This window comes from Nannospalax galili, unplaced genomic scaffold (genome assembly GCF_000622305.1).
Source record: "Nannospalax galili isolate Female #2095 unplaced genomic scaffold, S.galili_v1.0 scaffold356, whole genome shotgun sequence".
NCBI classification, from domain to species: domain Eukaryota; kingdom Metazoa; phylum Chordata; class Mammalia; order Rodentia; family Spalacidae; genus Nannospalax; species Nannospalax galili.
The window spans coordinates 398751-414847 of NW_008338126.1; the positions used below are offsets into that span (position 1 = coordinate 398751).

The following is a 16097-nucleotide window of genomic DNA, read 5'->3' on the forward strand; positions in this document are numbered from 1 at the left end:
CTCTTGGGAATGTTTATTCAGTTTCCATCAACTGAGGCGATTCTGAGGTTACTCTCTTTCTGGAACAAAGTCAAGATTTGACTGGCATCACCCCCAATAATACAAGTTTGTAGGAGAGATAGAAAAGGCTACTGGGTTTTCTAAATGCTAGCTCCATGCCTTTCAAGAAAATAAACAGAATCTATTCAGATCAACTTCTGGTCTGTTTGTACTCATCATCCACATAATCAGAACCGGAAACCCTCCCCAGCCATAGGCAAAGAAAGCAAAAGAAGGATTTGTGCTGCTCCCGGCTAAGCGGAGGGCAAAGGAACTAACCAGACAGTTTTTCTTTCCTAGCCATCTCTGTGGGCCTTCTTTCTTCTTCCCTTTAAAAAAAACAACAACAACAAAACCACCCAGTGTATTGCTTTGAGTTTCTGTCAACGAAAGCATCCTAGACTGATTAGCTGCGTGTTTCTTCCCTGGCTGAATTGGAAGTTCCCTGAGGGCAAGGACTGGATCATCTTTATATTTCTATACTGAATAAACACAGCCAATAAATATTTATTGAATGAATTAGGGGACACATCAATTTATTCAATCATCCCAATAAAACTGAAATTAGATTTCATTCTTCTCATTGATGACAAAGGGAATTTTGAAGATGTGAAATAACTTGCTTTAATAGTAGAGCAAAATTGAAATCATTAGCCAAGTTCTGTCTCACTCCAAAGCTCTTTTATGCATGTTTTACTGTCCTTAGAAACATATGTTTTACAGGCCTATCATGAGAACACTATTAAATATAGAAGCTGGAGGCCTAAGATTGAACCACAAATGTAAGGCACCCGAGTCTATTCCTGTCCTGAGTTTATTAGCAACACTGACTCCCAGGCACCTCAGAGGCTTCAACTCAGCTAGGACTGAGAGCTGAGCATTTCTATCATGATGTGTGGAACTCTGAAAAACAGACCATTAATATCATATTGCTGGCTTCTCAGCCACTTTTCATAGCCAACTTGGTCACGTTTCAAAATCTTTAAGCTGTGGAATGAAGATGGTTTTGGCCCATATAGTATCTCTTCCAGGCCCCCAACCCTAAGAAGCCTAGTGGACCTCTGTCACAGCTAGGCCAGAACAGTTATCCTCCACCTCCCCCAGCTCTTCTACTCCAGGCCAGAGAGAGTTTCAGAAGTTAATGGTTATTGCCTTTCAGGGCCCCTCTGTGTTTACTTTGAGAAGGTCAGGCACAATACTGTGGTGTGTCGCTGCTCTGCTGTTCTTTCTTTTCAAAGCACCAGTATGAATTTGATAAAGTAAATTGTTGTTCTAGCAGGAAGCAGTTAGGGGTCACAAAATAAATAGCCATAGAATTCAAATAAATCCTAAGAATAAAACCAAATAAATCCATGTGCGTTTGCGCTGATACATAAATATACTTTTTAGAAAGTGAGCGTTTTTATTGCTGCTGGTCTGGACCAAAGTAATTGAAAAATTGTGGAGCCCATGGTACTTTTTTTTTCCGAGGCAGTCTGAGGCTTTGAGCAATGTGACATGAATCTAATTTTTTTCTGAAAACCATGACAACGGAATTTTACCTTTTAAGCAACTGCTTATCTTGGGTTTGTTTTTTTTTTTTTTTTTCCGTTAATAAATTTCACATTGGATAAAGCCAATTTGCAAAGTTAAATTAGGGATTAGGCACTTAGAGAGGTAGATTTTAAGCCCCTAAATATCAAGCAAAAGATGCTCTAAAATGACCTGTTTAGGTAGCTGGAATGTTGAGTGCAAAAACACAAAGTACTTGACATATTGTTGGTCTTAGGAACATACCATGAGCCAAGACCCTGGGCCTGTTTCCTTGGTGGTAAGAGGAAGACCAGCAAGAAACTAGAGAAGTTGAGGTCCTGGATGGACACTCCCAGGTGAGGATAAGAGGCCTTATATTCCCCATGCACTGGTGAGCCATTGGTGATGACCTAGCAAGGCAATAATATGCTCATGGTCAGTCTTTCAGAAAGTTAACTGCTAGATATTTCTAGGAGGTGAGGAACCCTATTATATTAGGAAGTAACTGTAGAACAAGACTTGTGGTAGACATTTGCTTTTTGCTTCAGGGCTTTGAGGGACTTCTGGGAAGGTGATAAAACCCATTAACCATGACCTTTAAGAGAATGGCATCTGAGCTGGCCACTGATAACCAGCTGCAAGAGTCACCTAGTGCTCCCCATGCCCTTGGGCTCCTATCCAGGATGGCAGGCGGCTGGGCGGAGCTCAACTTTGTGAGGTCTTGCCGATGACTCTGAATAGTGAAGGAAAAGGCTTGAACACGACGTCGAGTGAGCAGCGAGACACTGTGCCAGAGACTCCCTACACTGAAAAACCTACTCATCACAACTCATTTACTGTGGAGAAACTGAGGTGGATAAGAACAAAAACCACACTACTAGGAAGTGGTGGATCCACCTTGCAAGTCCAAGTTCTGTGACTTCAGGGCCTGCACAATGTATGGATGAGCGTCTTAGTAGGGAAATGGTTAGGACCCAGGAGCTGACACCCTGGAATGCTTTGGGCTATATGTTTACAAATTGGACTTTAATTTTTTAGCAGGGTATGGTAGAACGGTGGAAGACCCATGCCCTAACCCTTTCACTATTTCTCTCTGAACTTTTGGATAAGGAAAGAGGAAAATACCACTTTTCTCATGGGGCCATGAAAGGGGAGAGATGGGGACTGTCCATATGGGCTGCAGAGTGTCACGAACGCAGAAATTAGTATTTCGGTCAACATTGGGGGGTGATCTTTGCTCTGGGTGTTCCCCTTTGGTTTCGTGACACTTATGTGTTCCCCTTTCTTTTGTCCCCTCTTTTTGTGTGTTTCCAGCGGCCCTGCCCTTCCTCATCATCGAGACAAGCACCATTAAGCCTTACCGCCGAGGGTTTTACTGCAATGATGAGAGCATCAAGTACCCCCTGAAAGTCAGCGAGACAATAAATGATGCCGTGCTCTGTGCAGTGGGGATCGTCATCGCCATCTTGGCGGTAGGTGTCCGGCCTCTGCCATGCTGATCTGAATTCCTTCTGTATTAATCCATGGGATATCTGAGTCAACAGATATGTGTGACTAGCCAACAGAGGGTTTCTGAGTAGAAGCCAAGAAAACCAAAGGAGACTTCTACCAAGGAGAGCTTCACTTAATACTGTTGTTTCCCTCTGCAGTTACTATTTTTAAAAGCCAACATTTACTAAGCCCCTTCTTAAAGTACTTTATATACATTATCCTCACAACAATTAAATGAAGTTTAAATATTATTTTTCTTTTCTAAAAGTTAAGAACCCAGCTGGGCATGGTGGCACATGCCTTTAGTCCCAGCACTCGGGAGGCACAGACAGGCAGATCTCTGTGAGTTCAAAGCTGTCCTGATCTATATAGTGAGTTCAAGGCCAGCTAGGTCATGAGACCTGTCTCAAAAAAAATTTTTTTTAATTAAGAAACTAAGGACCACAGAGTAAAATTAATGTGCTCAAGCTCCCTTAGTTAATAAATTGTAGAGTTGATATTTGAGCCTGTCTCTTACTCCAGGGTCTCAGCTCTTAGCCACTGTACTACAAAGTTGAGCACTGGCCTTGTCAACTAACCCAGATGTTTTCTGTGTTCTCTCCACTCCTTTGATGAGTAATAGTGATCGTGCCACTAAAATTCTCTAGCCCACTGTTTTTTTCCTGGCCAGTGTCTATGATGGCAAGATAAATTGAAGCAGGAATCTATAGCAATATTCCTAGCTCTGGTCCTCTACTAACAAACTGTGCATCTTCAAAACCAAGCATGCTTTATAGTGTTACAATAAGGTATAAAAGGTCATGAGTATGAAGATACTTTGCAAACTCTTAACTGCTGAGCAGGTTACTCATGTTTAAGTATAAAGTCCAGACTTACGTGTGCTGGGATTGCCTTAAAGGGTGCAGTCCTCATGAAAGACATTGCAAAAATGTGCCATGAACTTTGATAAGATTCAGAATTCTTTTGAGCAATGGTAGCTCATGGGAATTTGGGTGTGAACTACGCAGGTCCTACTTTCTTTTAGTGTGTCCATTTGAGGCAGGAGAGGGGGAGGGTTAATCAGAACTGCAGCATCATTTGTGGGGCTTACATTTTCACAGCTGTCTTACTGCTCCTTGCCAGCATTTTTTAATTTTGTACTCTGCCCTTGAATTCCTGCCATGTGGGTGAAGGGTTAGATGATACATCCATGAAGATCATAAATTCCTTGAATCTCACTTCTGTGGAGCTTAGCCAAGGAGGAAAGGTAGTTAACTCTAAGAGCCCTAAATGTGAAATAAGTATCATTGTCCCCATTGTATGGATGGAAAATCTACAGCCCAGAGCGATTAGGCACAGAACATGCTTAGCCTCTACTGCTAGTAAAGCCTGGGTTCACGTCTGTGCCTGGCTTACTTCAAAGCCCTCTTTCATTCTTGTGTACTTGTGTTCTGGATGGCTAACCTCTCCAGATGAGCTGCTCAAAGGGATAGGCTATTAGCTTATCTGGCCTGCTCTGGATCCCATGTAAGCTGCTGATAGTACATGAACCTCAATGCATGAAATTTTTCTTCTGGCTTGCCTACTTTGGGGGTTGGTTGTAAACCTTGAGACCCTTCTTTGTGTTTTAACAACATCATAAAACAGGCACACGATCCGCAGTTTGAATTTGAATTAGGGGAACTAGTAGAATTCTTTCCAATCTTTAAAAGAAAAACAGTACATTTGGCAACTGTAGTCATTTCTTAAAGGTAGACTAAGGATGTCTGTGTTCAAAAACTTAAAAATGAAAGGTCTAATTTACTATTTGCCCCAAATTGATGGTTGTGGGAATGAGTTCTTTAGGAAGAATGACTTTGCCTGAAAAGGGCATTTGTTGTAGAAGGCAGATAATTGCACAGTATCTTGTGCTAAGGTTTGAACAGGTGTTCTCGACAGCCAGAAGATCAGTTAATTGAACGCTTTAATGGAGTAAGTTATAATCTAGGAATCAGGAGATAAGAACAGCTCCAGGATGGGTATGTCACGTGCTGTTTGGACTATCTACTGGGTCTTATTCCCAGCATGATGAGGGGGTACTCCTAGACACAAATAGTAAAAAGATGAATTGAACATCTTTCCTAATATGAATGGAAGCAGTTTCCTCCTCCATAAAATGAGAATGGTGTTGTCAGTTTCTCAAGAGGGTTGCTGCTAGAGTCAAATGCCTCCAAACACTGTACAGTGTGCCAGGCCAACAGTGCAGAGGATCATAGCTAGCAGCGGTCCTGGGTTTCTCCCCGGCTCCACAGTCAGCAAAAGAAATGTTAAAGCAGCTCCTCTGGAGGCAGGTGCACCTCTTCCTGTCCTTCCTCACCCAAGTGGAGGTCCTGGTCAGCAGTTCTGCCTTCACTGCTTGCTTCCTCCAAAGATGCCAGCATCCCTGGAAAACATCCTGCTGCATTGTGCTTCCCCTTCCTAGTGTCATCTTGATGTTTTCCTTAAAATGTTCCCTGAGTGCCTTGGTTTCCTTGAAGAACTCCTGTACACTGGGCCCTGGTTATAGGGTAAGCACAGTTGTCAGCAAAATAGGTTTAGAGTCAGTCGATCTACAGTCTAGAAATATCAGGCAAGAATACACAACATTTTCTGGCAAGAAGGCTCAGCAGGTAAAAGCACTTGCTGTGCAAGGCTGGTAACCTGAGTTGCCATGTACTCATGTGATGGTGGAGAACCAACTCTAGAAAGTTTTCTTCTGACCTGACCTTCAAAGGCACATTGTCACACCTGCCCACCCCACCAGTAATAATGAAATGATTTTTAAAAGCAAGCAAAAAGAATACATATAATCCTGGTGGAGAACTGCTGTGTACCATGGAGACTGTGTTAATGCAGTTTGTGCTGAAAAAAAAACCCTAGAGCTAGATATCTGTATGTTCTTTATTGGGTATGAAGAAAAAGGTCCATGCTCTGGTTCACGTCTGAGTTCCTCTACTGTGGAACATATTGGAAGTCAGTTGACCTTGATGAGCCTCCATAGATTCATCTGTTAAACGGAGAAAGTATGTAAGTAGACATACTTGCTAAAGTTTTGAGATGAGATGAGCTCATATATGTAAAGTAACTCAGTGCCTGGCACATAAGAGTCTAGTCAGTAAATGTCAGCCATCTTTACTAAACGAGGACACAGAATCAAAAAGTAATAACACAACTTAGCCAAGTCAAAATGCCTGATAACGATGGAGTTTGGAAAGGAACCAACCACATTTGGCCATGGGTCTCCCACTCTTTCCATGTAGCTAGCTGGTTAGACCCAAGGCCTTTTGACACTCATGCCCCTGCCACCTCCTGCCTAACCAACTCTACTCCTGCTCCAGCTGCTGCAGCATTTCAACTGGAGGCATGCATCTGTGACATGTGGGCTCTTATTGAGGGCCACTAGCCTACTAAGGGCCATAATGCCGGGAACGTTCATGGAGAAAAAGTAAAGCGAAGATCTCAGAGACAGATGAATAACTCATTCTGGTACGCTCAGTTCTGGTAAAGCGATACAACCACCAGCAGCAGCGGCAGAACACATTTCCCACTCACACAGCCTGACCGCCCCATGAGCCTAGCTGCCTTTACCTAGAACTGGCTTCTGACCAGAGGGCACGAGGGACAGTCATGCAGGGGAGCAGGTTGTGGAGCTGGAAATCTAATCAGTGTGCTACTTGCTGCCCTGAGCCTTCTGCTGAATGTCAGGTTTGGTTCAAACAGCAAGAGGAGTCTTGAACTAACTCGGATACCCTTCATCCTGTTTGGCAAGTTCCCACAACAAAGGACTGGAATGGCCATGTGGAGGCCAGAGGTGGCTTAGAGAGGTAAACTGTCAGAAGTTATGGAGAAAGCAGACACCTTTCTATGGCAGAACTTATGGAAAAAAATGTGTCATTTTGACCTCTTTTTCAGATGTAGCTCAGGTTCTGGAATTAAAGCATAGTAGCAATTCCTTCCATATCCATACAGCAAAGGTTCCCATCCTTGCTTTGCAAAGGCTTAATGATTCTAGCAGCAGCGAGATTAGGAGCAAGCAATAAAATCCCATCTCCTACCTAACCTGCCTTCAGTGGTGCCTGGTGTTGCTCTACAAAGAGTATTATGAGCAAAGGTCTTAATATGGCAAAAGCGCTCACCGTTTTGCTTGAATGAACATGGACTCAGTGCTTGCCATGGTCAGACCTTGAATGGGTTTCACATAGACTCTCTCTATATCTAGGAATTGATACATGAGTGAACTGTAGGTCAGTCTCCTCCCCAAGTGGCCATAAACTTGCTACCTTCCCCTACCAAACCCAGCTGGGCAAGAGTATTCCTAACTAAAGAGACTCAGACTTGGGCACCATACCACCCGGGTTCACATCCCAACTTCTATGCTTTCTTCTTTTTATCTGTGATAACTTGGACAGGCCATTGAGCCCTTTGGGCTACACTTTCCTTTTCTGTAAAAGCGGGCTGATACTCCCTACCTCCAGGTGCTTCTTTTCCTTCAAATTAAGTGGTACTCTGTCTGTGATCAGTGAAATCCATGCTTGCTGCTTCTGTACCGTTGCAGTCTGCAGAGTGGCCTTTTCTGTGCATGGTCGTATTCACCCTGGGTGTTGTCATCCTGGGGTATTGATTGTTAAGAGGTGAGACAGCTAGGGCTCAAGGGTAATCAGTGACCTTCACATAGGGGCCAAGGCCAGACCAACAGTCCTAATCCTATAGTCAAGGCTTTTAAAGTCACAATGCCACCGCTGTCCTCTGCAGTCTGCCTCCCTTCTTCACCCATTTATCAAGCACCTCTGGTGTAGCAGGCCCAGAGGACATAGTGATGAGCTCTACATTGTTTCATCAAGCAAGCCAGTAGTAGCTTTGATACACATTGCCTTGAAATGGGACTCCTGTCTAGGTTTTATCTCTCCTGGTGGGTGACAGGTTCCTAGAAGACTGAGGCCAGGTCTTCTCTGGCACGTGGTGGGTACTGAAAAAAACACCAAGCGGGCATCTCCAGGAAACATTCCCTGGCTGCCTCCTCCCCCTAGAGAACTCTGGGCCTGCCTCTGGCTTGCAGTTACTGTGCTACCCTTCTCTTGAAAGTCTGTTTCATACCTGTCCTATTAGCTGCACAGGGTGGGGATTGATCTGACTTGATCTGATAGTGTTAGTGCAGGACATAGACTATGGTTCTTTATATGTATTTTATGAAAATCATCAAGGCCTTAAATCATGGGCAGAAAATCAAAAGCACTGGGCTAGAGATATCAGAAGATCTATGGAAGAGAGAAAAGGATCCTATTTACTTCTCTAAAACCTTAAGCATGCTCCATGCGGCACATGGTTAGCACACTCTGTGCCACATGTTAATTTCTTGCTGGAGAGACAAGAAGAAGAGCTTAATACCTCCAGGACTTGTTTATTCAGGATCAGACTTCAGCTGGCCCACATCTGGACTTCATTAGTTCTCCCCTCCCCCCATCTCCCTTTATCTGCAAGAGTTCTGCCAAGAAAACAAGGTTCCCTGACATTGCTCCTCATTAAAGGTTAGTCGAGTTTTCAACTGAAAAAACTGAAGCTGTGCTGGCCCAGCAGTGCGTTAGTGGGAGACCTAGTCCCCCAGTTTACAATCTACTCCATCTGTGCAATTACCAAGACCACCAACAGAGAGAGGCCACATTAATCCTTCAGCTATGTTGTCCCCTGATCAGATGGCTTCAGAGCTCTTCTGAGACCCTCTTACCCCTGGGGACTCGTGGGAGGGGCATCTATTTGTGATTTAGCAAACACGGCAAGGACCCCGCGCTGTCTAGTGTTTTGTGTGTTCTCGCTCCTCAGTCACTCTGCTGCTGGGAAGAAATGGGACTGGCAGCAGTTTCTCCCTAGTTATATATATAGCCCTTGGGGTTCATGATGATTTGAAGACTGTATCTAATATGAATATGACAGCAGTCTGCACTTTTAAGCTCATGAGACTGAGAGATAGATTCTGTGCAAGTCACGAGTGGTGGGGATTGGGTGGAGAGTCAGATCAGTTTTATGAGCTTTCTGATGAACCAGAAATTAATTTGCCTTACCATAAAGTCCTCTTCAAGAGCTGTCTGAGGTAGGTATTATTTACCCGTCTTACAGATGAGAGAGGACACTGAAATGACTAGTCTTTAAACGAAAGGGGAAGCAGGGATGCAGACTCCCATCTGATCTGCTTGAAAGCTCAAGTATTTAACGAGCTCTGTTTTTTAAGTCTACGGCAGGTTTGGTGCTGTTCAGTGTGTTCTTTATCTTTGTTTAGTTAGCTGTGAAAGCTTTTAGTTCTCAGTCTTAGAGAGCTACGTGTATGAAGGCAAAACATCCAGGTCACCAGGCAAATGACCACTGATGATGGACAGATGTAGGAGTGGTTTGTGCGAAACGATTCTACAGAAGGGACAACCTAAGCAGAAGGTCCTAGGTTCCATCCCCTGTACAGAAAAAGAGAGAAGGTAGGTGATGGCCTACTATGTGTGCAGGCAGATGCTTGGTATGGGGCCTTTGCCCATACCATACAGATATTGTGATGGGAATTGTGACTAATGAGCTGATGCATAGGAGACATGATTTTGCCCTTGGAACTTATGGTCTAAACCGATGGAAGCCAAGTCCAAGGCTAGCTATGCTCTTAAACACACAAGGAGGGGAAAGAGTTTGAGAAGAGAGTCAGGATGGTGATTCTGAGAAGAAAGGACTTTCAGGGTAAAGCATGTCAATTTTTTTCCCAGCTGAGTGTGGGTGCACATGCTTTTAATACTAGGGAGGCAGAGGCAGGCAGATCTCTGAGTTTAACCAGCCTGGTATTCATAAAGAGTTCCAGGCTAGCCAAAGCAACATAGAGAGACCCTGCCCGCCCCCCTAAAAAATTCCTTTTCCTTGGGACTGAGAAATAAACTGAGAAAATTATTCTTCCCTCGTGACTCCCTGTCATCAAATGCTGTAGACAGTGTGAGGTGTGAAGACCTGTGGGAGATCAGAGGAAAAGGATTTCGGCATATTTTCACATGCTAAGATTCATCATCATTAGTGAGCATTTCTCTTTAATTATAAAAGAACTCTTAAGCTCTTGATACCAGCATCACCTTCATGTTTGTGGGTAAGGAGACAGGCTTAGAGAGCTCAGTTATTCCAGATGCGTAAGCAGGAAAGCCCAAACTCTGTGCCAGGACTCAGGCAGGCACTTGAACTCTCCTTTGGAGCTGAGGGAGGTGGTTTTCATCTTCTTGACATTCACGGGAATAGGGGGTTTCTGTAACAAAGGAAGATGCAAAACAATTTTGCAACAATAGTGTACTTGCAGGAACTGCTAAACAGACCCTGTTTCAAGGGAGCTTTCAAAGTTCAGGTAGACAAAGAAGACTGAGGCAAGATTACCTAGGTATTTTCATTCCGATTAATTGCTAGAGGTTGACAAAGACTATTGTTTTAAGTTAACTTGGTCAGTTTTCTAACCAAGGTTAGGATGGGACCTGAACCATCATGGTGGCAATACAAGGGGACCAGGAGAAAGAAGTTGTTGTGAGGGAACTTTTAACAGGAGGATGAACAGAAGTTGATGGCGGTAGGATAAGGAAGAGACAAGAATAGAAGATTCCAGGTCTTTTTCAGTTACATTGCGGGACATGTGGAACAGAAATACTGTGAGAAAAGTAGATTGGGGGTGGGAGTTGGAGGGACTGTAGTCTTAAACTTGGTTAGTTTGATTTGCTAATGACATCAGTTTTGTGCCGAGTTGAGTGAATTAGAAGACTGGAACAGGATTGATGGGGCTCTTTGCCCTTTAGGAGGTCATCTTCAGAGGGGTGACACCCTACACTCTCTGAGCAGCTGAGGTCACAGCAAAGAGCTGGGGACACAACTGTACTGAAGACCCAAATTTATTGAGTAGAAGCCAGCTGTGGACATACTAGAAGAAGATAAGAATAAGTTAGAAATGGTGGCAAATTCAACATCAAAAAGGGGTGTGTGGTGTTGGCAGCACACAGTACTATAGAAAGAACTGCCAGAGACTCTTGACCAGACTGGCAGAGCTGGTCTTCAAGGAGTGAGTTTCTGCTATGTGAGAAAACATATTTCAAACTGTAGCTGGGCGTGGTGATGCACACCGTTAATCCCAGCACTCAGGAAGCCCAGGCAGGGTAATCTCTGTGAGACTGAGGCCAACCTGGTCTAAATAGGGAATTCCAGCCTAGCTGGGATTACAGGGAGACCCTTTCCAAAATTTAAAAAAAAGAAAACAAAGCTTGTTCTTCAGGAGGTCTGGAGGAATGAGGCGGCCACTGCTGACTCCAGCCATAAAGGGTTTCTGAGGCTTCTCTCTGACCTCTTTCTGTCCATGTCCTAGAGACTGGAGTCCAGTCTCTACAGAGCTCAGGTTCTCTGCTGGTGGCCTTGGAAAGATGTATGTCCTTGCCACCTTTCTTAGACAACGTGCCACTGAACTCCTGCCAAAATGCTGAAGATGCTCAGGTGGGAGTTTTCAAATTGCTTACTTAACTAAGGAGACGGCAGCTTCTTGCAGGAGCTTTCAGACTTTCTTGCCTTCGGCCTCAGAGAAAATACAGCTATTCAAACTTCAGTCTCCACCCTTGAAGCAGAACCCATACATAGTAGATTTTTCCTTTCCTTTGGGACTGAGAAATAAACTAAGAAAAACGATTCCCCATCATCAAATGTTTACTGAATGAATCTCTTCTGAGCATAAGAAAAAATTGTTAACCCACATACATGAGATGTGGGGAAAAAAAATCCAACTTGCCACTGTGGCTAGCAAGGACTTAAATACACACACACACACACACACACACACACACACACACACCACTCTACAAGATTAGCCTTGCCTGGGAGTCTCTCTGTCTCTGGAGACGTGAAAGCTACTACCTACTGAGACTTCAAAGAGACAGCTAGCTTGGAACCATCAGGAAGAATACAGAAATGAGAGGGAGGAGGCCAAGCATCCAGTGATGGGGCTGTCAAGCTGTTGGACCTCTTTTTTTTATTCATGCTGACTGACTGGCCTCTCTGGCTTCGCATATAAAGTGTCAGTAATCATATAGTAATCCGTAGGGTATTGTGAGAAGCAGACAACGCGGTGATGGAAAAGTGCTTTGTAAGCTGTAAAGTGCTGTGCAAATATTATTAAAGCAGAACAGAATATAGGGAAGTTTGCCCTTCAAACTCAGTGGGAGAAAGAGTTCTCAGTCTCTAAAAGAGGAATTGTTATAACATGATGTGCAAAATATTACCTTTCGGGGCTGGAGAGATGGCTCAGCGGTTAAGAACACTGACTGTTCTTGCAGAAGGCCTGGGTTTTAATCCCAGCACCCACGTGGCACCTAACGACTGTCTGTGACTCCAGTTCCAGGGGATCCGACAGCCTCTTCTGTCCTCCTCAGGCATTGCACGACATGGGTGCACTTACATACACGCAGGCAATACATGCATACGCATAAAATAAAAATAATTAAAATATTTTTTAATTACTTTTCTTGGGGGTAATTTATAAATTGAGCAGAATGTTAAAAATAACACAAAGCTGGGCTGGAGAACTGACTCAGTGGTTAAGAACACTGATTGTTCTTGCAGAAGACCCGGGTTCGAATCCCAGCACCCACATGGCAGCTAACAACTGTCCGTAACCCCAGTTCTAAGGGCTCCGACAGCTTCTTCTGTCCTCTGCGGGCATTGCGCAACACGGGTGCACTTACCTACATGCAGGCAATACACACATACACATAAAAATAAGAAATAAAATACTTAAAAAAAAAAATAATAACACAAAGCCGCTAGGCAAGGTGGTCTTCTCTGCATTTGGTCCCTTTTCTTCTAGTTTGTTCCCTGGAAAGACTTCCTCAGTGAAGCAGGTCAAAACCAGCACCATCCATATACATATATTCTGTCTCTACCCTGTCAGGTAATGCTTCCCAAGTCTTCATTTTGTTTTGGAATGCTCTTTTCCAAGGAACTCTTGGAAGAGATATTCTCATGTGGTACTTTGATTCCCACCCCCACCCCACCCCCGCCCACTTTTCTAGTAGAAGAAAAAGTGAAAAACCCGAAAATAAAATAATCTTTTAGATGGTACCTAGGTGCCAGGCATTTGACATCACCTATTGAGTTCCCCAGAAGTCTCACCAGGTGGATATTATTAATGTGATTTTCTAGAAGGGGACACCTAAGCCCAGACAGGTGAAGTCATCTGGCTAACAAGTAATAGACGGGGATCAGACTGAGATTTTTCTGGCCCTACATTGGTGCCTCTCTCTGCACTCCATGCTCTGTCCTTTCCACAAAGTCTGTCCTAATGTTCCTCTCCATTTCCTCTCCAGAACAGTTAAATATTTATAAAGATGTGGAGAGCTGAGCTCTTTTTCACCACAAAAGGCAGGAAGAGGTTCTCCCTTACTGTTGGAGACAACTTCCCGACCACTGCAGCCACTAGATTGCTGGCAGGGACCTGTCCCTTTCTGTCCCCTTGTAGTTTAATTGCCATGCTTTCCTCTTTATGAGTTTCCAGACTCTGGGCCAAGCACCTTAAAAGGCAGGTAGGGGAGAATTCTCTGGCCTGGCAGCCGGCCATTACCCCAATCTGCTGCTCCCTGCTTCAGAGAGAGAGCAACATGGAAGGCATTTTTCTTCACAGTGAAATTTACACATCAGAACCTTGCTGACTGAGGCAGAAATAGGGCCCCGGGGGTGGGGACCGAGCCTTGGAGTGGGTGGGGGGAAGGAAGAGCTCATTTTCTGACCCAGGTATGAAAACATTGTGAATAATGAATAAAATCCGAATGCAGTAAATTTAGGAGTCCAGAGTTAGGTAAGGAACGCAATAGAAGGGTGGGAGAGGAGTGGCATTCAGCTGCCTCTCACAGCCCGGCCTTCATTAAATGGCCTTTAAGGGTTAGGATTACAAGAAACCGAGCCCTCTGGTTCATAATGATGATTTATGGCTGTGTTGTCAACTCCCTGACCCTTCAGTATTAGGGGATAGAGAAAATACATAATTTGCTGCTCATTAACTCTGAAATCTGTCAGGGCTGTTCCAGAAGCCCTGTGGTCCTGGAGCCATGTGTCTGCTCAGTGGCTTCAGCCAGGCTATCTGTAAGCACACAACTGCTCCTTCACTGTAGAAAATGGATTCAGTGACAATAAGAACTAACAAACTGATCTCAGTGAAGCCTGCAAACGAGAGACAATGGACTCTGCTGAACTTTGCCGTTTCCCAGCTCATGGCCTTCACATCCTTGACCTTCCGCACAGAGGCTGCAGACCAAATGAAACCGCTGTACGTAGGAACCGTAGGAACCTGCTAACTAACGTGGTCAGGAATTTGAGGTGTCATAGAATACCCTCCTCTTTCCCTGTCTCATAGATCTCATCGTTTCCCTCTCTGAGATGGTTGCACCGATAATGGAAGTTTTAGAAAGATGAGAGGTTAGGGCTGGAGAGAATCCTTAAGTTGTAATAAACCCTTTCTCCCTAAAAGTAACTGAAGCGGAGATGACTCTTGCCTGAAGTTCATCAGAAAGGTCGTGTAAGAGATGCTAATGTGCTGTAGAAAGCCATGTGTTCTTTCAGAAATTGTGTCGACGGATGCATACTCCTCAGTTTCTTCCTCTGAGGCACTGGCCTGGGCCTGGGCACTCAGGAGCAATCCTAAGACAGGGCTTGTGCTCGGAGCCCCAGTTCTGTTCCCTGTCAGTGGGAGTTATTCACGAGGAACTTCCCTCTCTTCTTGCCTGCCACGTTTGCTTGGCTAGGAAGCGGGTGGTAAAGGCCACAGCACAGAAGAGCTGAGAAGAAATGTCGTTGCAATTATGAAGTAATGAATCGTGGAGTGCGTGCCGTGATTCTGCAGGTGGAGAACCTGACTTGTTCCAGATTCACTCAATGAGTGAGGACTCCAACCCCAGCCACTTGATGCATCATTCTATGTTCATCCTTTGTGTGTAAACACACCTGAGTATGATTTATAAAAGAAAGAGTAAGATGGTATCAGGGAGCAAGACTGTGGCAATAAACATCTGGAACTTGTCAGCCCTTAAGATTACATAGGGTGAAGGTATAAAGTTCAGAAAGGGAATTCGGTCAGGAATGGTAAGAGGAATATTGTGTGGAGAGTCAGTATACCTGGGTCCAATCTTTGGCTGAGAGTTCATTTGGAACTCAGTTCCCTGACTTGCCGTGATTCTATATTTTAATCTCTGCAGCAAGTTCTCAGAGGGACTTTGGTAAAGATTAGGGGACATCTCCAGTTTTGCGTCTCCGAGGACTCCTCTCCTGCTTCTTGTCACTCATGTGTTGCTTTAGTGACACTCTGAACACCCAGGGGGGTTACATATTGGTTTGCTCTCTCAGGGAATGGTCATTCCTGTCCTATAGAATCACACTCAGCATGATCTGGGAAAGCAGTGTGGCACTTACAAGTGCAGCTCATTTTCACCACAGGCTGTTGTACCGGCATCATTCCTACTCCTTATCCATGGGCCCTGCCGCCATGTCCATCCTACACACTGCCCTTCCCCAGACTTTGGGGCCTTTGAGGACCTGGATCAGACCCATGCCTTGATGCCTTCCCCACTATAAAGGAGTAACGGAACCTCTACAAGGGTGACCCGGATGTGCCAATCTATTGCTTCCCTTGTGGTTGTGAGTTCTCTCTCTGCTCACTGAAAGGGCAAGTGTGGTTCATGGTCCTCCCTGAGAGGAAGTGTGAAAAGGACTTTTGTGGTAAGTGATGAGCTGACCGTCACTGCCCCTGGGCTGGGGTTGTAACCAGGAAGTGGCCACAGCTGTGCTGTGGAGTTAAGACAAGGGGAACAGTCTACGTGGCTGTGCATCACCACAGGGAACCGGGTCCAATGACACAGAGACATTATCTACGTTGACCTTATAGAGCCATAGCTGGCTCATGTTAGTGGGAAACCTGCATTTTCAGAGGGAAACAGACAGAGTGTTGAAGAAAGAGTATGAGAACCAGACCTCCTCTCTGGCCTTCAGAACTTAAGTAGACAACACAGGCTGACTTGGAATTCACAAACACCTAA

General features: G+C 44.6%; 1 protein-coding gene across 1 annotated transcript in view; it reads left to right on the forward strand.

Annotated features, from left to right (window-relative positions):
• Plpp3 (phospholipid phosphatase 3) overlaps nt 1-16097 on the forward strand; it is an 81590-nt gene that overhangs the window by 37537 nt on the left and 27956 nt on the right. The window contains exon 2 of the mRNA XM_008832979.3: nt 2866-3023. Coding sequence (XP_008831201.1) covers nt 2866-3023 — 158 coding nt within the window. The remainder of the gene's footprint in view (nt 1-2865; nt 3024-16097) is intronic.